This window comes from Melospiza georgiana, chromosome 10, assembly GCF_028018845.1.
Source record: "Melospiza georgiana isolate bMelGeo1 chromosome 10, bMelGeo1.pri, whole genome shotgun sequence".
NCBI classification, from domain to species: domain Eukaryota; kingdom Metazoa; phylum Chordata; class Aves; order Passeriformes; family Passerellidae; genus Melospiza; species Melospiza georgiana.
The window spans coordinates 21,236,227-21,260,149 of NC_080439.1; the positions used below are offsets into that span (position 1 = coordinate 21,236,227).

Consider the following 23,923-nt stretch of genomic DNA (forward strand, 5'->3'; position numbering starts at 1 on the left):
CCTCTGGGGCTCCTGCATCACCCCTTTACTGTGCCAGGCAGTGGCTCCTCCCTTGCCCTCCCAGCCCCACAGTCAGGCTGTCAAACCACACTCTTCATTTTCTTTAAAAACACAAACTCACCTCCAAACACTTCTTTGGTGAAACTCGCAGAAACCTGGCTTGTACCAGCTCACACAGAAGGAAAGGGAAAGCAAAACACATCTTGTTATTTCAAACCCTGGTGGTGATTAAATCACTCTGATGATCCTCGGAGTCTGACTCATCACTTCTTTTAAAACACTCAGGGTTGGTGAGACAGGGATTTGCTGCTGCTGCTCTCCAGCAGCAAATTAATGCATCCCCCCTGGAAACTGGCAGCAGGATGGGGCAGAGGCTCCCAGCCCATCTCCACTCCCCATCCTGAGCTCCCTTTGTCCACTGGGGTGGCCCCTGCAGAGACAGGGGTAGGGCAGCTGGGGTTTCTATTTCTAATTAATCCCAATTAAGCTGTCCTGGGAAAGACAGCCAGTGTCACTCCGGTCTCATGAGCCCAGCCTCTCACCCCTTTGCCAGGCACACCACACAGGAGCCATGCCCTCTGTTCCAGGCAATAATGCTGACTCCATGTTTCAGAAGGCTTGATTTATTATTTTATGATATATATTATATTAAAACTATACTAAAAGAATAGAAGAAAAGATTTCATCAGAAGGCTGGCTAAGAATAGGAAAAAAAGAAATTATAACAAAGACTTGTGACTGGCCGAGACAGTCTGGACAGCTCGGCGGTGATTGGCCATTAATTAGAAACAACCAACATGGGCTAATCAAAGATCTACTTGTTGCATTCCACAGCAGCAGATAACCATTGTTTACATTTTGTTCCTGAGGCCTCTCAGCTTCTCAGGAGGAAAACCCTAAGGAAAGGATTTTTCATAAAACATGTCTGTGACACCCCATCCCCTCCACCCACAGCTTCCCTCCAGCCATGGCAGAGGCCTTGCAGGGATGCCCAGGGACTCTCCTGGTGCCCAGGAGCTGCTGCCATGCCCGGGGAGCTGCCAGGGGCCGTGCCCAGCTGCCTGCCTGCAGGATGACCCTCACCAGCACCACCAGCATGGCCCAGGCTTTCTTCTGCCTCCTGCTCTGCATGCCCTGGGGCAGCTCCTGCCCGCCCAGCTGCCAGTGCTCGGAGCGGGCCGGGGCCAAGGCTGTGCTCTGCAGCTCCCAGCACCTGCAGGAGATCCCCAAGGACATCCCCAGGGACGCGGTGCTCCTCAAGCTGGATGCCAACAGCATCCCCAGCAATGCCTTCAGGCACCTGTCCCGCCTGCAGGAGATCGACCCGTCCTGGAACGCCATCGAGCACATCGACAGGGCGGCCTTCAGAGGGGTGGCAGCCGGGCTGAGGAGCCTCGACCTGTCCGGGAACCGCATCCGCAGCATTCCCAAGGAGGCACTGCTGGCTCTCAGGGCCGAGCTGCGGCTGGCCAACAACCCCTGGCACTGCGGGTGCGCCCTGCAGGAGCTGCTGGGGGTGGCACGGCCGCACCCCGACTCCGTGCAGGACATCAGCTGCCACACGGCCCCGCCACACGAGCTCGTGGGCAAGCCGCTGCTGCAGGGCTGGGCAGCGGGGCCAACCTCTGCAGTGTGCCACGGAGGAGCACGGACGTGGCCACGCTGCTCGCCATGTTCGCCATGTTCGCCATGCTCGCCGCCTGTGTCACGGGCTACGTGCGACACAACCGGGAGCGCTCCTGCGGGCACTGCCAGGCACACGGGAACGGGCAGAGAGCGCCAGCACCGCCCTGTAGTGAGGGGTGGGTGCCAGCTCCAGCATCTTCACATGGAGCCCATGGCAGAGAGCACCAGCATCACCCCAAAGGGCAGAGCTGGGTGCCAGCTTCAGCCTTATCCACCGGGAGCCCATGGCAGGGAGCACCCGCACTGTCCTGTAGTGAGGGATGGGTGCCAGCCTCCAGCATCTTCACATGGAGCCCATGGCAGAGAGCACCAGCCTCGGGGTCTCTAGCTGCTCAGAGTGACCCCAAAATATGTTAGAAAGTGTGACGGTGTTCACAGGGGTCTGAGGATGAGGGAAGAGATGAGGATCTGACTCCATGTTTCAGAAGGCTTGATTTATTATTTTATGATATATATTATATTAAAACTATACTAAAAGAATAGAAGAAAGGATTTCATCAGAAGGCTGGCTAAGAATAGAATAGAATAGAAAAGAATGATAACAAAGACTCTGTCTCAGACTCTCCATCTGAGCCAGCTGACTGTGATTGGCCCTTAATTAGAAACAACCACATGAGACCAATCCCAGATGCACCTGTTGCATTCCACAGCAGCAGATAACCATTGTTTACATTTTGTTTCTGAGGTCTCTCAGCTTCTCAGGAGGAAAAGTCCTAAGGAAAGGATTTTTCATAAAACGTGTCTGTGACAAGAAAGTCTCTTTTCCCAGCTTGGCACTCAAAGGAGTCACAGCTCTTCATTTCTCGGTCTCAAGGTTGTTTATTGTTCCTTATCTATAAAATTCTTTCTCCTGCCCTGCCGAGGTCCATCCAGCAGGACAGTTCCAGGCACTCTGCCTGCCCCAGGACAGTGTTATCTTTTTATACTAAAAACTACCTGTACAATATCTACAATTACTTCCCAATGCCTATCACCTATGTTAGACAGTGAGCTTCTACTCTAAACCAATCTGTCAGTGCCACCATCACAGCAGAAGATGGAGGCCAAGAAGAAGAAGGAGAAAGGCTGGACACACCCAGATCCCTCCATCTTGCCTGCTGAACCCCCATACCAAAACCCCAAAATCTACTTTTTCACCCCATGGTAACTTCATTATTATTCTACCTAAACTGTTGTGGCTTGCTGATCTTCATCTAAGGTTGGTAATTTGCTCCACGGGTCATAATCAAACCCACAGGTGTTTTGGGCTCTGTGCCAGGGTCTCTGAGCCCCCTGGCAGGGTCCTGGCCATCCTGGACAGCCAGAGGGGTGCCCTGGGTTCCCACACCATCACAGCAGAAGATGGATGCCAAGAAGAAGGAGGAGAAAGGCTGGACATGCCCAGATCCCTCCATCTTGCCTCCTGAACCCCTGTTCTAAACCCCCAAAAAAATCTATTTTTCACCCTGTGATAAATTCACTATCATTCTACTTTAACTTTCGTGGCTCGTAATTCTTCATATAAGGTGGGTAATTGTTTTTTCCAAGGGCTAAATCAAAGGCACAGGGGTCTGGGGCTCTGTGTCAAGGTCTCTGAGCCCCCTGGGCAGGCTCTCGAGTACTGCAGGGCAGCCAGAGGAATTTCCTGGGTTCTGACACACCAGCACAGCCCTGTAGTGAGAGCTGGGTGCAGCTTCAGGCTCATCCACAGGCAGCCCATGGCAGGGAGCACCAGCACCACCCAAAAGGGCAGGGCTGGGTGCCAGCTTCCAGCATCTTCACACGGAGCTCATCACCACCTGGTGGGCATCAAAGCTTCCTGGTGGGATTCTCCAGTGCTTTCTCCAGACCAGTGCCACCAATCCCCCCTGCCCAGCAAGGCTGCACAGAGCAGATGACACGGGACACCCCACACGGGCCCGTCCGTGGTGACAAACAGCCTCAGGCAGAGCCTTTTTCCCTGCCAGAGCTGGGCTGGCAGGGAATGCAGCCCCAGCACACCCTCGTGGTTGGGAGAGGTGGGTTGTGCGGCCAGGAGGTCCCTGCAGGGGTGCAGAGGGGTCACTCCATGCTGGCTCCAGCGAGGCACCAGCCTTGCCAAGGGCAGCACAGCCTCCCCAGGGCCCTCAGCACCAGGGAACTCCAAAGCCTCTGCTTCCTCAATCAAGGAAAAGCCCTCAGGGTTTGTGCTGGGAGATGAGCATCCAGGGAGGGTGGTGGTGCTCATGGTGCTTGGGGGGCTTATCCTAATGCAATCTGCCTAAATTCAATGTACCAGCACAACTCCCATTAGGCACCATCCCCTCCCACCCTCAGCTGAGTCCCAAGCAGGGACCCGCTGCCCAAACACATCTGATCTTGCCTTATCTTGCCCTTCTCAGGCTGAATTAGAGTTGTTGCTCACAGCTCAGTGAGGGAAGCAAATCAAATTGTCCCTTTTCTCACAGGGGAGAAACGGTCCTTCCTGGCAAAGAATTTTCCCTTTTCTCACAGGGGAGAAATGGTCCTTCCTGGCAGAGCCAGCTGCACTGAGCAGGGAGTGTTCAGTGAACAGGGAGGGGAGGGGAGGGAGGGATGCAGAGGTTCCCCTGCAGGTCTGGACCCTGCAAAAGTTCAGGCTGTGACCCCTCCCCAGCTCTTCTTGATGGGGCTGGCACCTCCTGAGTGCTCCCAGTGCCAGGATGGGTGTCCCAGCTCAGCAGGAATCCAGCCTGGCTCTGGGAAGGCTGAGAGGGGCTCTGGGACACCCAGTGGGTGGAACAGAGGGGCACCCCCAGCCCAGCACACTCCTGAGCTCAGGGCCACCCCATCCTCACTGGGCTGGCCATGGCCATTCAGGGGTGATTTGCTAGGTGAAGGGATGCAGAGCAGCATGTGGGAGAAAGGCTGGGTGCACACACTTTTATTACAGCTCTGGTTAAGCAAAAAAGAGTCCCCCCAGCGAAGGTGAGGAAAAGAAAAGAGGCCACAGTCGCACCTGAAGCAGGTTTGGGTTTTTCCCCACTCCCATGGCAGCTGGGTGGGTCCAAATGCAAAGCAGGTTTGCTCAGGGGTCCCTAACCCCAGGCATGGAGCAGTGCTGGCCCTGGAGCACACCAACAGCTCTGAACTTGTTGAAGGAGAACCAGCCCAGAGAGGGAGATGGGCAGCACTGTGGCAGTGGCACAAAGGTGACATGAAGGATGGCTGCAACGCCAAACCAGCTGTCCCCAGGAACATCACAGCCCAGGCAGGCAGAGCCAAGCCTGGACACACTGTTCCCCCACAATTTCTCACGTGTTTACTCCCCTGTGCCATGCACCCAGCCGCTCCTGACCTGCTCTGCCTCTTCCTTCCCTGCCTTTGTGCAGGCTCTGGGTCCCTCCTGGGCACTGGAAATTGCCCAGAACCACGGTTCTGCTGAGCCAGGGGATGCACCCACGCTCCACAACCTTGGCTAGGACGTGGTGGTGGCAGAGCTTTCCCAGGAGAAACAGCCCCTGGACAAGGCTGCAGAGAGCCTGGAGCTCCCTCCTCCTCTTCCTCCTTTCCCGCAGCAGCCCCTGCCCGGCTGATGCTCGGATGCTGCGGCCATTCCCGGGCTCTGTGTCCCTCTCCCCCGACGGGCCGGGCGTGTCTCGGCTGCCTCAGGTGGTTTTCAGCCTGAGCACCTTGGAGAGCGGCTCCCTGGCGCTGGAGTAGAGCAGGAAGGAGCCCTCGGCGGTGTGGAACGCCTCCCAGTCCCGGCAGCCCACCGTGGGCAGCTGGTGCGCTGCCACGAAGCCCTCGTAGCCCTGCCACCTGCACAGGGAGGGCAGGGCGCCATGGGGATGCCATGGTCCAGGGCGGGATGTCCCATCCCTGCCTGGAAACAGGGAATGATCCTGCCCACCCTCCCTGGGCAGGTGCAGCAGGGTGTGCCCAGGGTCATTCCTGTGGCAGCAGCCCCCAGCCCGCCCTGTGCAGTACCTGTAGATGATGCTGTTGACAGAGAAGGTGAAGCCATCGAAGGAGTTGGCCACCACCAGGAAAGAGTCATCTCCCACCGAGAAGAACTCCCAATCCAGGGCACTGGGGAGGGAATGGGCAGAGGGACAGGTGAGATGACCTCCACGTGGCCACCCCACCCCAGTCTCTGACACATAAAAAGCCCTGCTCTTCCCCCCAGGCTGCTCCTGAAAGAAACCCACCCTCATTCCCAAAGCTAGGCCCTTCTCCCAGCCCCCACTGGGGTTTGGTGCCAAGGGGCCATCGCCCAACACCCTCCCCACCAGCCTCAGGCCCTGGGAGTGTGAAGCCTGCAGGAACCCTCCAGGAGATAGGCAAGTGCAGTTTTAAACTGAAAGAGAAGAAGCCCTGGCACAGGGTGCCCAGAGAAGCTGTGGCAGCCCCTGGATCCCTGGAAGTGTCCAAGGCCAGGCAGGACAGGGCTTGGAGCCCCCTGGGGTAGTGGAAGGTGTCCCTGCCCATGGTGGGGATAGAATGAGATGGGATTTAAGGACCATTCCCACCCAAACCATTCTGGGATTCCATGATACCTTTGGGGTGCTCAGGGGAAGGACCAAGGAGCACCCTGAACCCTTGCCCAGGTACCTGTAGGTGAGAAGGTCCTGGAATTTAACAAACATCTGGGCTGTGACGTTCAGCTCATAGATGGAGGAGTTGATGGCATAGAAGTTGGAGGGTGCTGGCATCCCGCTGTCATAGCTGTGGCTGTTGGCCACAGCCAGGAACACTCTGTCCCCAATGTGGAAAACCTCCCAGTCAGCTGCACCAAACGTCTGTGGGGAAGGAGGCCGTGAGGAGCTGCATGTGGCTGCCCTGTCCAAACACAGAGGAGCAGGGGCCAAGCCTTACCAGGATGGACTGGAAGAGCTGGAAGGAGCCCCTGAGCCAGATGTAGATGTGTGAGTAGATCCTGGTGGAGGTGCCATTGAATGTGTTGGCCACAGCCAGGAAGGAATATGGCCCAATGGTGAAGAACTCCCAGTCGTAGGCTCCAGAGGTAGGAATGGTCTGGTTGGTTTCAAACAGCCCTGTCCTGGGGTTCCACCTGTATATCACACTGTCTATGTTGTGGTTGTTCCCTGGGGGAGACAGATGGGCGCCATGAGGGAAAGCAATTCCTGCTTTGTGGAGGAAACAAGACCCCAAAACAGGCTCAGCTCCATGAATATTTGCCAGCAGGTCTCGAGGCTGTTTGTAAGTGACCTGCTGCTCCCCAAGAAGTAGCCAAAGAGATTCTACAGCCTCCATCCCTACCTAAAGACCCCTCCATCCCCATCTAGTGTCTCCATCCCATGGAACACACCAACAGTTTGGCCCAAGTGCTCAGCAGCAGCAGCAGCTTCGTGGCAGCCCTGGCAGAGGAGGGACAGGCAGGGGCTTTGTCCCCACACAGGCAGCACTCCAGAGGCTCCCTGCCAGCAGCCCAGGGTGGACAAGCTCTGCTCTGTGGCAGGGATGTGTCCCTATGCCACAGCACTTGTCACAGTTGAGACAGCCACCATACACAGAATATCACCAGGCAACTTCAGAAAGCTTCAGCCCATACAGAGCAACACCTCACCACTTCAGAAGGCTTCAAGCATTGGCCCTTCTTGTTCTTCAGCCCAGCCTTTTGTCCCCTCCTGTTGATGCCCTGCCCCTGTGTGCCCTCTGTTCCCTTTGGTGGTTGGTCAGTGCCCCTGGGCACTCCATGGCTCGTTGCTGTCAGTGCTGCTCACCTGCTGCTCACAGCTGTGCCCACTGGGGCTCAGCCCCACTCCCAAACACCATGCCTACATCCCCTAAGCTCCTGAAATTGGGGGCTTCCCCCTGCCCTAAAGCTCCATCCAGCTCCTCCAAGGCTGAGGATCTGGCTTCACCTGCAGCACTGCCAGGTTACGTAGTACTGGGGATAAAATTGAAAATAAGCAGAAAGATTCAGCACAGACCCTGTCCCCACTCTTTCTTTGTCCCCTGCAGTCAGAACCCAGAGGGTGACTGTGTCAGCCACTTGCTCAAGAGCTTTTCTCTCCTCCCAAGGCCTTGGGAGACCCGGGGGACCCCAGGCTGAGTGTTCAGCTGCCCTGCACTCCTGGGCATGCACAGGGAGCCTGCTCTGAGCAGGGCACTGCCAGGCTTCCAGACTGCTGGGAAGGATGAAAGCTTGACAAGAAAGTCTCACAGATATGTGGGCTTAGCAGAAAGATTTTTGAATGTCGAATCTGAAGAAGGAATAGAAATGAAAGCAAGTTTTTATATAGAAGAAAATAATTGCTGAGCCAGTTTTACTGGATAACCAAGGAAGAAAAAGGTGTGTTAGTTAAAAGGGGTTTTTATGACTTAGGGCAAAGGATAAACTCATCTCAAACAAGATGTTTTGACCAAGCAGAAAGATAGCACAGGCAAACAAGTCAGCAGATGTTGCAATTAGAAAAAAGGTCTCAGAATTTTCCACTGCAAAAAAGCTGGAAAAACAACTTCTAGCTTAAACTGTAATGTACTAACTTTTAGTGACTGGAGAATAGTAACATGAATATGGTATTCACAGTGGTTATGACAGGCTATAGGTAATAGTTAAGGTATAGATTGGTTCTGCTGTATTAAGATGCTCAGCAAAGAAAAGTCTATAATGCATTGTAACCAAAAGAAAAGTATATAAAGCATTGTAACCTAAACTAAGGGTCTCCAGGCCTGCCTGCAGCTGGAGCTGACAGCTGAGGGCACAGCTCTGTCACCCATGACCTTGGACTGCTGTAACATCTTGGATGCAATAAACTGCATTTTGTATACAATAAACTGCATTTTGTATACAATAAACTGCATTTTGGAGAGCTGCCTGGAATCCCACATCCCTCATTTCAGCTCTTACAGCAGATACACCCCTGCAGGGAGCCCTGAGGGCTGGCTACCTTCCCTGTGGTTGACCACAGCCAGGAAAGCCTCTCCCTGGATGACAAAGGCCTCCCAGTCGCGGGCACTGTGCGTGCTGATCCTCTGGTACGCCAGGAACTTCGCCTTCCTGCGGCTCCACTTGAAAATCACTGAGAACTCCTGGCCCCTCTCGTTCTGCTCAAAATTGGCCACTGCCAGGAAGATCTGGAAAAGGAAAAGCCAGGGTGGCTTGGGTTTCTTCTCCTCTCAAAGCAGCATGGGCAAGAAAATGCAGGGGGAGGCGGGATGGAGGTGGCTGGTGTGGGATGAGATGGTCCTTGAGCTGTCCCCATGCCACACAAAGTGGGGACAGGGACCCAGTGGCCTCTGGGGGTCCTTGTGCATGGCAGGGGCACAACTGGCAGCCAGCAGCTCTTAGACAAGGGGAGGGAGAGCTGAGCTGTCTGCACTCACACCCTCCGGGCCCAGGAATGGGGAGCATGGACGTGAAATGCACTGGGGAAGGAGGGAGGTGACAAACCCCTCTGTAAGCAAAGGTGGTTCAGAACAAAAAAAAAGGCATAACAATGACAATAATGCTAACAATTCCCTGAGACAAAACATTTCCCAGACCAAGAAACCCCTGTGGAAGTGTAAGGGACAAGAATGGTGCAGCAGAGGTGGCCAAGTGCAAGGCAGGGAGCACATCCGAGCTCTGTCACGCTGTGCCACCCCAGTGTCCTTCAGATGGAGGGACATTATGCAGAGATTGTGGCCCAGTTTGGGCCACAAAGAGGCACAGGGACACAGCCCACAAAGAGGAAAGAGTCAGTGGGAGTGCCTCCTGCCTCCTGGCCTGTACAGGACCAAGGCTTTGTTCAGCCATCCCCAAGGACAGGGCTGGGCTGTCCCCCTGTCCCCCCACAAAAGGTGAATCCCCAGCCCTGCTCTCCCTGCAAGCACCAGTCCATGGAGCCCCTTTGGGGCATCCCCAGAAACAGCTCCAGTGGGAAGAGAAAACCCTGGGGACAAAGCCAGAATGGGTCACAACAGAGGCGGAACAGTCCCAGCTTCCCTGGGGGCCCTGCACAGAGCTGGCTCCCAGCAGATGGCTTTCCTGGGCTCCCCCCAGGTGCTAAACAGCTTCCCAGGGAGAGAAACCAGGCAAATCCTCTGCTCAAGCCCCAGGGCAGATTGCCCATGGGAGAAGAGGCAGCTCTGAATTCCAGGAATAATTTAAAAGCAAGAGAATTTTAAAATGCAACAAGTTGGACTCAGCGGGCCTCAAGAGGGAAGTGCAGGCCCTGATGGTACTTCAAGACCATAGGCAGATCTCCGAGATGCAGCTACCTGTATTCTCTAAACCTTTATTCTCCAAAGTGATATTTTCTAAACCACGTCCAAGACTCCAGGCTTCAGAGAACCCAGTGCTGGGCACCTGCAGTTTATACTTTACACCTTCCGTTTATACTTTATACCTTCAGCTTATATACTGCAACATGGAAGCACACCTTGCTGGCAGGCTCACCTTCTTCCCAATGGTGAAATACTTCCAGGACTGTGCCTGGTGCGTGGGGATGTTCTGGTAGTGCACAAACTTGCCGTCAGTCCACCTGTAGATGGCTGACCCCGGGGGTGTCAGCCTGTTGGCCGTGGCTGCAAACAGCCCCAGCCTGGGGATAGTGAACACCTCAACGCCCATGGTCTCTGAGTTGGTCACCAGCTTCTGGTGCTCCTCCACGTAGTCCAGCCTGGGTTGGACTGGGAGCACACAAAGAAAGAGGGATGAGGTTAAAAACAGGTGGGTTTTAGCTGGAGAGGAGCTTATCGTGGATATTTTTGCCCCCAACAAACAAGAGGAATGGTGAGGAGGACTCCATTTATATCAAAGGCTAATTAATTACTTTATTATACTGTATTATTCTATACTATTTCACATTACATCTAAATTGGATTTGCCAAGCACTCAACTGCCCAGTATTGCAGTCATGATATTTTCTGAAAAATCCCTTTGCCAGGATTTTTTCTCCTGAGAAGCTGAGAGGCCTCAGAGGAAAAGAAAAATCAATAATTATCTGCTACTGTGGAATGCAACAGGTGCATCTTTGATTGGTCCATGTGGTTGTTTTTAATTAATGGCCAATCACAGTCCGGCTGCCTCAGATGCTCTGGTCAGTCACAAGATTTTATTATCATTCCATTTCCTTTTCCTGTCAAGGCTTTTGATGAAAGCCTTTCTTCTATTCTTTTAGTATGGTTTTAATATAATACATATAATAAAATAATAAATCAGCCTTCTGAAACATGGAGTCAAGATTATCATCTCTTCCCTCATCCTGGGATCCCTGTGACACCACCACTGAGAATCTGGTGACTGTCAGCCCACAGTCCCAACACACACAAACCTGGAGGATTCTAATGGTCAATGAATCAAAACACTCACACCAGAATCCAATTAACTACCAATTCCCTTCAGGTAAACAATCTTCCACAATGCATTCCATTTGTGAACAACACAGGAGCAGTAAATGACATAAGAATTGTTTGGTTTTTTTTTTCTCTGAGGTTCAGAGGGTGTGAAACCCAGAAATATTCTTGGCTGGAATTTTGCTTTGCTTTTCTCTGTGAAGAGAAATGTGGTGACCCTGCCTCAGTGGCACCTGCTGCTGTGCAGGGCTCTGTGGGGCACATGAGGGTCCTGGTGCCACTGGGGGTGAAGGGCCAAACCAAGGGGTGGGAAGAGGCTGACTGCAGCACATCCAGCCCTGTTCTCCCTGGGAGCAGGGAGGAACCCCATGGCACAGATTTGGATCACTTTGGTACATTCATCCTCAAGAGAGCAAGGAGGAGATGACAGCCAGAGAGGTTAGGGAAGGCCAAGACAGAATTAATGCCAGAAATTGGAGCAGAAACCTCCAGAGTGGCCCTGATAGCAGGCAGATGGGCACTGGAAGGGACAAAGGGCAGAAAGGGCAGTGTTTGGTGGCACCAAGGGGCACAGGTCAGTAAGACCCCAGCATGAGCTCTCCTTGGGAAAACACGGACATCATGGCAATCCTGATGGCTTCCAGAGGTACGGAAGGATAGAGGGTCCAGTCACTGCTGTGGGGAACAAATGGCTCATCCAAACCCAGAAAAATGCCGGGAGAGGAGGGAAGGGAAGGACAGCTCAGTTAGGGACTTATCCCATCCTCCATGTCCTCTCCAGCAATCCTGGGAAGACAGCCTGGAGTGAGTGACAGTACCAGTAGATGAAACCCATGTAATTAAACAACACCCACCCATCCCAGGCTCTGGTTGGCTTTCCCACCTTGGTACACCCACTGATTTCCTTACCAAGTGTCCCACCAGGGCCCAGATGACATTGAGGCCTGTGTCTGCCACCCTCCCAATCATCCCCGGTACTTCTGGCAGCTTTTGGGTCTCTTTGTTTCCTTTTATCCATCCCACAAACACTTCTGCACTGGGGCAGCACCCCAACACCCTGAGCATGGCTCTCTGTGGGGTGAGCTGTCTGAGCAGACAGGTCAGGAGCTCATCCTGCCCAGAAAATTCCCAGGAGGGAGAGATAACTTGGAGAAGCAGAGAGGCACTTGAATCCAGAGGTGCTCTGGAAGCATCATGGGCACTGAGAGCAAAGCAAAACCTGGCCAAGCAGAGCACAGACAGGGGCACCCCCAGCCCCTCATTGCTGCTGACTCCCACCCCAAAGGGGTTTGGGGGGCAAACTGTGGCATTCACATGCCCTCTGAACAGAGAGAAGCTGTGAGACAAGCAGAGAAGAAGGAAAACACAATTTTTACCTCGCTTGTGTTGTGCTATAACAGAATGCAATATGGAAATTGTTTACTCAAAGTGAGGATGTTTTGTTCTCTTGGCCTATCAGGGTCAGTTGTGTGTGTGTCAGGCTATCATGGGAGAATCAGAGATGAGTGCAGTGTGAGCAGTGGTGAGCAAGAGTGAGCGCATGGCAGATTCAGTTTAGATGAAATATACATAGTATGGTATAATAAAGTAATTCTTTAGCCTCCTGATGATGGAGTCAGATGCATCATTTTCTCTCCCCTTTGTCAGAGTCACCCTTGCAAAAGCAAAGCTCAGCTCCTGCTCTGCTGCAAGGCTCTCCTTCCCTCCCCAGAGCCTCCCCAGGTACCTTCCAGCATGGAGAGCCAGGTGCTGCCGTTGCACAGGTAGAGCCCTCGCCGGGAGGCGTTGAACCAGAACTGAGCCTTCTCCTGCTTGGAGCAGCGGGGCCGGGCCCCCAGGGTCACTTTCATGTCAGTCTCTGTGCACAGAGTGTTGTCATTATATTGCAACAGGTCTATTATCATTATATTGCAAGGGTTCTATGTTGCCAGAGCTTTGTACCTCCTTGATGTTTCTTGTAGGCAGCTCCTCTGGGCACTGACTCTTCCTTGCCCTCACAGCAGCCAACTGGCTCCAGTTCCCACCAATCCACTCTTTTATAACACTCTTCCTACTGGCTACAGCTGTGGCCTGTTAACATCAGGCCAGCTCCTAATCCTTAATAATTGGCTCAGCTGCAACTCTTTAGGGGGTAAGATTACTTTCTATACTACCTTTATTTGCTTATGTTCTATCCCCCTACAGGAGAGGAGCCAGGCAGGAGTCTCTCAGTGCACAGAGGCAGGGAGGACAAACATTTTGGTCTCATCCTCATCAGGCAGCGGGGAAAATAGAATCCCAGCACAGATCTGGGAAAGCACAGGCTGGGAGAATCTGTGTGGGGTCACTGACATGAGCCCAGGGAGCCAGGCAGGGCCACCCTTTGTGTTCAGGGAGATTTTGGACAGGGATCCCAACACACACATTGAGAAACAGAGAGTGCTGGGGACAGGAGCACCCTCCTGCCCTCTGCTCCTGCTTCATTCCCAGCCCCTTCCTCTCTCTGCTGAGAGAATGTGCCATGGGGCACTGACCGTAGGGGTATTTGAGCACCTCGTTGCTCACTGCCTTTGCAGGGACATCCTGGAGGACACTGGGCACAGAGAGCGTTGCCACTTTGAAGTTCAGGCCGTGGCACATCCGGGGGGTGGCATCAGCTCCTGGCAGCAGCACAAGCTGCCTCAGCAAGCCCTGGGAAAAGGGAAAAGCGGGGGCACAGGGATGGAGACCAAGTCCCACGGATCACAGAATGGGAGCTGCAGGTAATAGGTAATCCATGCCTTGGATTTCCTGCCTTCCCTCCTGGGATGCAGTGTCGCAGACATCTTTTCATTAAAACCCTTTCATTAGAATTTTTCCTTCTGTAGCTGAGAAGTTTCAGCAACAAAGTGTAAACAATGGTTATCTGCTGCTGTGGAATGCAACAGGTAGATCTGTGATTGGTCTCCTGTAGATGTTTAAATTTACTGACCACTCATGGCGGAGCTGAGTCTCGCTCTCTGCCGAGACACAGATCTTTGTTATCATTCTATTCTATTCTTAGCTTAGCCTTCTGAAGAACCTTCTCCTTCCTTTTCTTTTTAATATAGTCATAATGTTATATATATAAAATAAAATAATAAATCAAGCCTTCTGATCATAGAGTCAACATTCTCTATCTCATCCTGAAAACCCCTGTGACCACGGTCACAATGCAGAAGTGCCCACAGGATTTGTGGGCAATCTAACAGCTGGAGTAAGGGGAGCACTGGCATGGGGCTTGGAGCAGCTGCCTTGCTATGCCTCCACATGGCAGGGACCCACAGGAGGGACTCTGCCTCCTGTGCCATGGCCCAAGCCCTGCCAGCATAGGGGACTGGCTGTGGGTCACCCCAGAGCCAGCCCGGAGCCCCTCTGGGCACCCTGGACAGCCCAGAGCAGGGGCACCTACCGTGAACACGCCTTTCCTCCTCCTCCTGTTGCCCAGGTAGAAGCTGGCTCTCCTCACCGACAGCGAGGCTGGAAATGGGGTCTCCACCACCCTGGGGATGGGCAGAGGAGAGGTTTCACAAAAAAGGGCAGTTTCAAAGCAGTGGCCAGAGGAGGTGTGGGTTAAAAGGGAAAATAACCTAGGTGTCAGTTCTTAATTGGAAAAGGGAAAATAATCTAGGTGTCAGTTCTTAATTGGGCAGTTTAGCCTTAAAAGACCTTGTAACAAGAGATTGTTGGCCATTTTGTGCCTTCTAATGAAATGCTGCCCAACTCACAGTAGTGGGACTGTTTTACTGATAAGAAACAATAAACACCTGAGTCCCAACATGAAATACTGTCACAAGTCTTCAATCCAGACCCAGAAAAACCCACAACTGGGACCCCCACAGTGGAAGAACATCACCCTGCCCGCCCTGACGAGCCCCCAGCACCTACACCCCCAACCTACACATCCTTGGGGTTCTTAATTGGATAGTTTAGTTCTTAATTGGATAGGTTAGTCTTAAAAGACCTCGTAACAAGAGATTGTTGGTCTTTTTGTGTCTTCTATGAAAAGCTGCCAAACTCACAGTAGTGAGACTGTTTTACTGATAAGAAATAATAATAATAATAATAATAATAATAATAATAATAATAATAATAATAATAAACCTGAGTCTGAACACGAATTACTGAACACAACCTACACATCCTTGGGGTTCTTAATCGTTTAGTTCTTAATTGGACAGTTTAGTTCTTAATTGGATAGTTAGTCTTAAAAGACCTTGGAACAAGAGATTGTTGGCCATTTTGTGCCTTCTAATGAAAAGCTGCCCAACTCACAGTAGTGAGACTGTTTAACTGATAAGAAATAATAATAATAAACCTGAGTCTGAACATGAATTACTGTCTCACGTCTTCAATCCAGACCCAGAAAAACCCACAACTGGGACCCCCACAGTGGAAGAACATCACCCTGCCCGCCCTGACGAGCCCCCAGCGCCGCTCCCAACCTACACATCCTTGGGGTTCTTAATTGGATAGTTTAGTTCTTAATTGGATAGCTTAGTCTTAAAAGACCTTGGAACAAGAGATTGTTTGTTTGCCATTTTGTGTGTTCTAATGAAAAGCTGCCCAACTCACAGTAGTGAGACTGTTTTACTGATAAGAAATAATAATAATAATAATAATAATAATAATAATAATAATAATAATAATAATAATAATAAACCTGAGTCTGAACACGAATTACTGAACACAACCTACACATCCTTGGGGTTCTTAATCGTTTAGTTCTTAATTGGACAGTTTAGTTCTTAATTGGATAGTTAGTCTTAAAAGACCTTGGAACAAGAGATTGTTGGCCATTTTGTGCCTTCTAATGAAAAGCTGCCCAACTCACAGTAGTGAGACTGTTTTACTGATAAGAAATAATAATAATAAACCTGAGTCTGAACACGAATTTCTGTCTCAAGTCTTCAATCCAGACCCAGAAAAACCCACAACTGGGACCCCTACAGTGGAAGAACATCACCCTGCCCGCCCTGATGAGCCCCCAGCACCACCCCCAACCTACACATCCTTGGGGTTCTTAATTGGATAGTTTAGTTCTTAATTGGATAGCTTAGTCTTAAAAGACCTTGTAACAAGAGACTGTTGGTCTTTTTGTGTCTTCTATGAAAAGCTGCCAAACTCACAGTAGTGAGACTGTTTTACTGATCAGAAATAATAAACACCTGAGTCCAAAGATGAATTACGTCTCAAGTCTTCAATGAATTGTGTCTCAAGTCTTCAATCCAGATCCAGAAACACCCACAACTGGTGGAAGAACATCACCCTGCCCGCCCTGCCGAGCCCCAACCTACACGTCCTTGGGCACGCTGCAATCCACCGTCAAGGAGAAGGACTGTCCGGACACGGCCAGGACGAGCGTGTGCCAGCGGCTGTCGGAGAGGGACACGTTGGGGAAGGTGACGCGGCTCTGCCATCCCCCGGCGCGCTCCTGGCTCCAGAACATGAAGTGCAGCTTGTCGGGGGCGTAGCGCATCCCCACCAGCACGCCGGGGCTCTCCTCCACCATCAGCGTGAAGATGTACTCGTTCCTCTGCAGAAGGGCACGGGGCTGGCACCTGCGGGGCCGTGCCAAGCCGTGCCGTGCCCAGCCGTGCCCGTGCTCACCTTGGCGGGGCGGCGCAGCGCCCGAAGGGTGACGATGATGGAGAACTCCTCGGGGAAGCGGTCGCAGTGGATGAAGAGCCGCGAGGCGGGGAAGGCCAGGGCGCGGGGCCGCGACGCCGAGAGCTGCAACCCCCGCAGCCCCTGCACCTGCAGGACCCGCATGCCCCGGGCCAGCGCCCCGGGCGGCACCGCCTCCGACAGCACGTCCAGCGGGCGCAGGTCTGTGCCGAGAGACAGCCCAGGGCGTTACCCCCAGGTGGCATGTGTGGGGATTTATGAAATTAGAGGGTTTTGGGAAAGCTGAAAAAGGCAGGCTTTAGATGGCGGCAGAACTGTGAGTAGAGCTAAAGCAACAGCCATGAGATAGGTCAGCAGAAAAATTATTTAAACTGTAGGAAAAGCAAAGGCAAATAGAATAATAGCTTGTGTAGTAATGCTTGTCTCAATAGCTTTCTAAGCTGCAGAAAGTTTATCTAGCAAGATATTAAGAAGGTTAAAGCTTAATAATGGAGCTCTGTGCATTGTGTTTTAAGGCTTATAAACACATATTGTACAGGAAATAAGCAAGCATTGTTTAACCAAAGGTACGTGTGCTTATGGTGATTGGATAGAACTACTGTCAATATGCTTTTGCTTTGTGTGATTAGTTGAGAAGCTTATAAAATAAGTTGTGACATTAAGTTTTTTGGCCTGCTGCCTAGATTGTGAGCTGCTAGCACCTTCCCATTATCATAATCATGTAATGAGACTGATGCTGAAAAATAAACAGCTCGAAGCACTTTCCACAGCAGCCCCGTCTCATTCATGTCTGTAAATAGCCCCCCTTGCTGGTGTCAGGATGGGGTACCCGGCGCTGGCAGAGCAGCAGGATGGCCTGGCGTGCTGCAGGATGGTGCCAGTCCTTCCCTGGGGTCTGCCCCAAGCCCCTCTCCAGGGCCAGAACAGAGATTTGCCCTGCAGACACAAGGCTGGCATCTCCATGGCCACAGCAGGAACAGCGAGAGAGCAGAACCGTGTCACTGAGGCAGCTCTGGGTGCTGACACTGGAGCTGGGACCTGCCAGCCAGGCACCCCCTCGGGATCCCCCCGCCCCAGCAGGCAGGGATGCAGTCTGATCCCTTTGGAATCAGTTGTGAAGGGAATGGGGGGAATTGTTCTCAGGGTGACATCCCCAGATCGCAGTTCCCCAAACCACACTGGCTTCAACAATTGGAACACCTTCCTCAGCATGGTGGGATGAGGGGGACATCAGCCCTTTGGCATCAGTTATGAAGGGCATGGGGGGAATTGATCTCAGAGTGACATCCCCAGGTCACAGTTCCCCAAACCACACTTTGGGTTCAACAACTGGAACACCCCAACATGGTGGGATGAGGGGGACATCAGCCCTTTGGTATCAGTTATGAAGAGAATGGAGGGAATTGTTCTCAGGGTGACATCCCAGACGGCAGTTCCCCAAACCACACATTGGGTTCAACAACTGGAACACCTTCCCCAGCATGGTGGGATGAGGTCTCCTTGCTCAGCTGCTTCCAAGGCTGCCACAGCCCTGCTCTCAGGGCAGTGGGGACAGCTCCACCCCTCTGGTGCCGTTCCGGCTCTCCCAGCCCAGCCCTCATTGCACACACACACTCTCCCAGCAGGCACCAAAACCACTCATTATAAATAATTACCCTCTCCCCAGAGAAGGGAGCGCCGTGCCCAGCCCCAGGGCATCGCCCCGGTGAGAGCGCACAGCGCAGCAGCACCAGAAAGTGCCACCCCATGGAGCAATGCCAGCTCCAACATCGTGGCACAGGCAGGGCTGGAGCAGCTCTGGGGGTTTCTCCTGGTCTGGGACCCTCCTGGTTTGATTTTGGAATGGTTTTCTGGCAGAGGAGGGAGATGGTGCCCGAGAGATGAAGCCGCTCTTGGCAGCACAAACCATCCCCGATTCGGTCCCACCCCGCTGAGACCTGGCTTTTAGCTCCAATTTGTACTAATAAATCCGGGCTGCTGGGGCACAGCAGGAGGGCTGGGAAGGAGGGAGCTGCGAGCAAGGCTGGGCTGTGTGTGTGAATCCAAACCAGCTGCAGAAGGGAAGCGCTTCCTCCAACACCAGCCCCGTTCCAGGTGGGCAGAGCCAGGAGGAATCTGCTCGTGTGGCTCCATCCAGAGCAGAGCAGGGACATGGGTGAGGTCCTCCCCAGCCTGGCAGCTCTGTGTGCCCCCTGCCCACCCCACTGCTGGTTTAAGCAAAGTCCTGGTGGGAGGGGGGGGTTTGACTGGAACAGCTTATTTCAGAAATGCATCGCTCAGGCAACAGCCAGTTCCTGTTTTCCCCAGCAAAAAGTACAAGCTGAACTCAGGCTTGGATTTGCAGAGGGATTTAGGAGCCCCCAGCTGCCCCTGAGATGCTGAGGGTGAGCTGGGGGAGAGCTCAGCTGGGGCTGGAGGCTGTGGGCCAGGAAGGGACCAAACCCAAACCCCTAAATCCAAAGGGCTGCCCCCCACATCCATCACTGCCAAGGCTGGCAGGGCAGCTGGGGGGCTCCAGCCCAGCTTGGGCAGCACAGGTGCTGTCAGGGGACCTCGTGCCGGGGTCCCCAGGATGATGCTGGGGCCTCAGCACCCCCAGGATCCCCCAGCCAAGGCTGCCTGGGGACAGCAGGGACATTCCCAGAGAGACTGGAACCCCTCAGGGAGGAGGCAGAAACTCTCCAATCTCTCCCTGGTTTTCTTCTCACATCACCTGGGCTGGAACAAAAAGCAAACACAGTTGCCATCAAACTGGGACAAGCCCTAAGCAGCCCCAAAAGCGGAGCCCAGGCTTTGCTGCCCACCCAGCACAGGCGTGGGGAGGGGATGGCAGAGCTGGGGCACCAGGGCCCTCCTGGGCTCGGGAAAGGAGGTGGGATGGCAGGGTGGGCATTGTGCCTGTCAGAGCACAGAAAATCCGGGCAGGAGGGACTTTCCAGGGGACTTCATGGCTTTTTCCAGTCCTTCCCCTCCACTCCAGCAGAACCTGGGACAACGCCTGTGCAGCAGGGACGGGCCCAGCTCTCCCTACAGCTCCCACAGGGCTGGATGCTCCCCTGGTGGCACTGTGGGGGCTGCAGGCACAGCAATGCCACCATCCATGGTGCTGCCATGCAGCCCCTGAGGCACCTCTGTCACTCGGTGCATCGAGCGAGCACTGAAACACCTAGGCTGGGATGCCAGGAGAGGCTGACCCAAATCACAGCACACTTTCTGGGCTGTGCCCCCCAGAACAGAGCTCACCTCCTGGGCTTTGCCTCCCAAATCAGAGCTCACCTCCTGGGCTGTGCCCCCCAGAACAGAGCTCACCTCTTGGGCTTTGCCTCCCAAATCAGAGCACACCTCCTGGGCTTTTCTCCCCAAAACAGAGCCACCTCCTGGGCTGTGCCCCCCAGAACAGAGCTCACCTCCTGGGCTTTTCTCCCCAAATCAGAGCTCACCTCCTGGGCTTTTCTCCCCAAAACAGAGCCACCTCCTGGGCTGTGCCCCCCAGAACAGAGCTCACCTTCTGGGCTTTGCTCCCCAAATCATAGCACACCTTCTGGGCTTTTCTCCCCAAATCAGAGCTCACCTCTTGGGCTTTTCTCCCCAAATCAGAGCTCACCTTCTGGGCTTTTCTCCCCAAAACAGAGCTCACCTCCTGGGCTTTTCTCCCCAAAACAGAGCCACCTCCTGGGCTTTGCTCCCCAAATCATAGCACACCTCCTGGGCTTTGTCCCGGCAGCGCGGGGAGCATCCCAGCCCGGTCCCGGCAGGTGAGCCCGCCTGTGCCCGGTGCAGCCCCCCCGGCCCCGGCTCCTACCTGTGCAGTGCTGCCAGGTCCTGCCCGCCCGGGTGAAGCCCCCGCCGCTGGCCCAGCGCAGCAGAACCACCCAGAGCAGCAGCGGCGCCGCCATCGGGGCCGGCCCGGGGGTGTCCATGCACCGGGACCGGTCGTGGCACCCCCGTGTCGCCCCGGTGTCGCCGCCGGTGTCACCTGCAGCCCCGCTCGGTGCCCGTGCCCGGCCCGGGCATCGCCCCCGGGGCACGGCCGGCCCGGCACTGCCGGCTGCAGCCTGCACACAGACATTTAAATGAGAGGTCGGTGGTGGGAGAGGAGGAGTCCCGGCTCCTCCGAGAGCTTTTATCTTTTGCCCAACCCTCTGGAAGGCGGCTTTGGGGAGGGATTTTTTAATCTTTTTTTTTTTTTTTTTTTTTTTTTTCTGCTTGCTTTCTTCGCTTCCTTTAATTTTTGGTGATTCATTTTTCTGAGCTCACACGGGAGTAGGTGAGAGATTCACCCCTGCCTGGAGAGAGCCGGGGTGGGACCCCTCCTGCCCATAAGTGAATTGGTTTTCAGCTTGGATTGGATGAGAGACCAATGGCCAGATCCCAAAAACTGTGTATTGTTCCCTCAGAATTGTCCCGGGCAGGTGATGCACACCCCATGCCCCAGGCAAGGCTCCATCCCCTGCCACCAAAGTGCCACCAACTCAGAAACCCTGCAGGTTCTGCTGCTGCAAGGGAAGCACCAGCAGTGGTAAAGCTCCCTGCTCACAGCAAGAGCTCTGCTGGGCTCCACCACCCACAGAACCAGCCTCTTCCATTCCCCAAACAATTGAAACAGGCTCCCACCCCCCTCATCCCCATAGCCTCCCTGCGAGGCGAGCGCTGCAATGGAAAGCGGATTTTTGGCGAGGACCAAACGCCAAAAACTGTGTCGCAAACTGGGGGTTTTGTCAGCGAGGAGGAGCCAGAGCTGGACCCACAGCCGCGTTTGCTGTCAGTCTGTCCCCACCCCAGAGTGCTGGGAGTGAGAGTGCAGCCCAAGGAGTGCAGCACCATGCCCACACCTTGGTCCCACAGCCCAACAGGAGCTGTGCTGGGCCCCACGAAGGGCAAGACAGCAGAACCTTGGTGCCTCTGTCTCAGAGCTGGAGATGGCTGTGTGTCTGTCCAACAGCCCTAGCAGGGCTGCATGGAGCCCCCCATCCCAACAGCCTCCCTTGGGCATCCCCCAAATTAGGGTTCTACCAGGATTGTGCTTAAACAGAGCTTGACCTCTCTGCAAGAGACGAAACACTGCTGTCTCCTCATCCTCATCCTCGCGCTAGGGATGTGTCCAGTGGCACAGCCATAACCAAGCCTGGGGGTCCTGAATGGCACCTGGGAGTTCCAAATGGCCCCTGTGAATTCCAAATGGCAGCTGGGGGCCCTGAATGGCAGCTGCTGGAGGTGAACACAAGGCATGCAGGATGACAAACCACCCCATCTCCCCTGACAGGCACAGTCCCTCCTGATACTCCTCACAGCCCTGAGGGCACCCACCAGGGCTGGGACTTGGAGCAGCCACCCCACTGGAGCCCCAGGCCATCTCCAGGATGGAAATTGGTGTTCTTGGTGTTCCAGGCATGTCTGGCAGAGAGGTGGGCACTGGAGGGGAGGCTCCTGTCAGGTTGGAGCCGGGGAAGGCATCACAAACAAGAATCAGAGCCAGCACATTTCCCAGGGCTGCACACATGTGTCAAGTTAAGCGTGGCTTTGGGAGCTGGCAGAGCTGCCCTGAGCAAGGGATGGATTTGGGGAAGGCTCCTGCTGAGGCTCTGCAAGGGTCCAGGGAGGGAGGGAAAGTCCTGGCGGAGATTCTGAGTCCGTTTGTTTTCCAAAGGGGATGCAGCTACCTTTCAGTGCTTTCTTGGCCAAAAAAAAAACCAGTCAGTGGGGACATCCCCAGAGCCAAGGACACGCTGTGAGACACAGGGAGACCTGTGGGCATCCAGGCCAGAGGTGGAGGGACTGAAGCCCCCCAGTGATGAGCACAGAGGACGTGGTGGGCTCAGGCTGCTGTTCAGCCACGTTAATGAACATTCTCCAGGTGAGGACAGGGACATTGAAGGTCCTGAAGGGTTTTGCCCCTCCCTGGGCTGGGATGCTGGCGTGGCAGGAGATGGTGGAGTGGCTTGGCCAGGCCTGGTGCTTTGCTCCTGCCTGGTGAGCCGAGCTGTGATGTGAAGTAAGGACAGGGACACATCGCTCCCCGCTGTCACATTGGGTCCAGGACCTGCTCCGTGTCCCCAGGACAGTAGGAAGTGGTCTGCAAAATATCTCCTAAGCACACAGGCACACATTCCTGTGTGCAGCAACAAGCACGAGGGGATGAAATAAAAGAGACAAACAGTGAGACGTTTGCCTAATTCGCATGGGGCGTAAATAAAACCATGTGGTGGCTCCACAGAACAAAATGATCCTTGGGTTTTCACCAGAAAGGTTTGGCCCTCCCTGGGCTAGGAAAGGTTGAGAAAGCCATCTGCAGGCAATCCACTGGGAGCAGAGCTTTCCTGCAGGGGACAGTGTGAGGAGGGCACCTCGCTGACGCCAGGGGCCGGCTGGACCCTGCGCACGGGGGAACGTTCCTGCCCTTCCAAGGCTGTAACTCATTCCTTATTATTTGCAGACACAAAGCCGTGTTTCAGGGCTTCATGCCTTATTCATTTCAGTCTTTATTCCTCACATCTGTATATAATCAGAGGATCCTTTAGGTTGGAAAAGACCTCTAAGTCCGTCAAGTATTTTTCCTCTGAAACGCAGCGCAGCATCAGCAAGGGCAGAGCTTTGAGGGACCCCATAAGTGACTGATGGAAAAATGCCCATCCCATGGTGTCCCCAAATTTTGTCTGCACCAGCAGGGCCAGCAGAGCCTGCCACACATCCACGGGGAGAGAGCTGGAGGTCAGTGATGAGTCCATGGAGTTGGTCTCACCTGTGTGAGCAGCAGGGTGGGCATCAGCCCTTTGGGATCAGTTATGAAAGGCATGGGGGAATTGTTCTCAGAGTCACATCCTAGATCGCAGTTCCCCAAACCACACTTTGGGTTCAACAACTGGAACACCTTCCCCAGCATGGTGGGATGAGGTGGACATCAGCCCTTTGGGATCAGTTGTGAAGGGAATGGGGGGAATTGTTCTCAGAGTTACATCCTAGATCACAGTTCCCCAAACCACACTTTGGGTTCAACAACTGGAACACCTTCCCCAGCATGGTGGGATGAGGTGGACATCAGCCCTTTGGGATCAGTTGTGAAGGAAATGGGGGGAATTGTTCTCACAGTGACATCCCCAGATCGCAGTTCCCCAAACCACACTGGCTTAAACAACTGGAACACCCTCCCCAGCATGGTGGGATGAGTTCTCCATGCTCAGCCACCTCCAAGGCTCCTCCCTTGTCACCTCTGCCCTTTCTCCCAGGCTGAACATCTTCCCTGGAGCAACCTGAGCTCCCTGAGTCCAACGCAGCACCATGGAACAGTTCCGGCAAGAGATCCCCACCCCAGGAAACCTGTCAGCGTCGTACAGAAGCGCAAAAGTCTTTAACCCCAACGCCTTTCAAAAGC

The 23,923-nt window shown here is 53.9% G+C and overlaps 2 protein-coding genes across 2 annotated transcripts; one reads left to right on the plus strand and one right to left on the minus strand.

Annotated features, from left to right (window-relative positions):
- The first annotated feature begins 967 nt into the window (after positions 1-967).
- On the plus strand, positions 968-1,940 carry LOC131087285 (leucine-rich repeat-containing protein 3-like). The gene is given in 3 exon segments (XM_058030789.1): positions 968-1,601; positions 1,604-1,795; positions 1,918-1,940. Coding segments are annotated over 3 exon segments (849 nt in total).
- A 3,351-nt stretch (positions 1,941-5,291) lies between these two features.
- Positions 5,292-20,474, minus strand: TSPEAR (thrombospondin type laminin G domain and EAR repeats). Its single transcript, XM_058031394.1, has 12 exons — positions 20,357-20,474; positions 16,537-16,757; positions 16,224-16,462; positions 14,339-14,429; positions 13,443-13,599; positions 12,656-12,787; positions 10,031-10,263; positions 8,541-8,727; positions 6,502-6,731; positions 6,238-6,425; positions 5,614-5,715; positions 5,292-5,445 (listed from the first exon to the last, which is right to left on the minus strand). Exons 1-12 carry the CDS (start codon positions 20,472-20,474, stop codon positions 5,292-5,294), a joined length of 2,052 nt encoding a protein of 683 aa, XP_057887377.1.
- Positions 20,475-23,923: the final 3,449 nt, after the last annotated feature.

What these genes read in the sequence shown, in the direction of transcription:
- TSPEAR (XM_058031394.1), bottom strand. Translation starts at nt 20,474, where the DNA reads ATGGACACCCCCGGGCCGGCCCCGATGGCGGCGCCGCTGCTGCTCTGG. An exon ending in TGCAGCGTGCCCAAGGACGT is followed by an intron (nt 14,430 to 16,223) that starts GTAGGTTGGGGC and finishes GCCCATCCCCAG; the next exon opens with GGTGGTGGAGACCCCATTTC. An exon ending in TGTGGTCAACCACAGGGAAG is followed by an intron (nt 6,732 to 8,540) that starts GTAGCCAGCCCT and finishes TGTCTCCCCCAG; the next exon opens with GGAACAACCACAACATAGAC.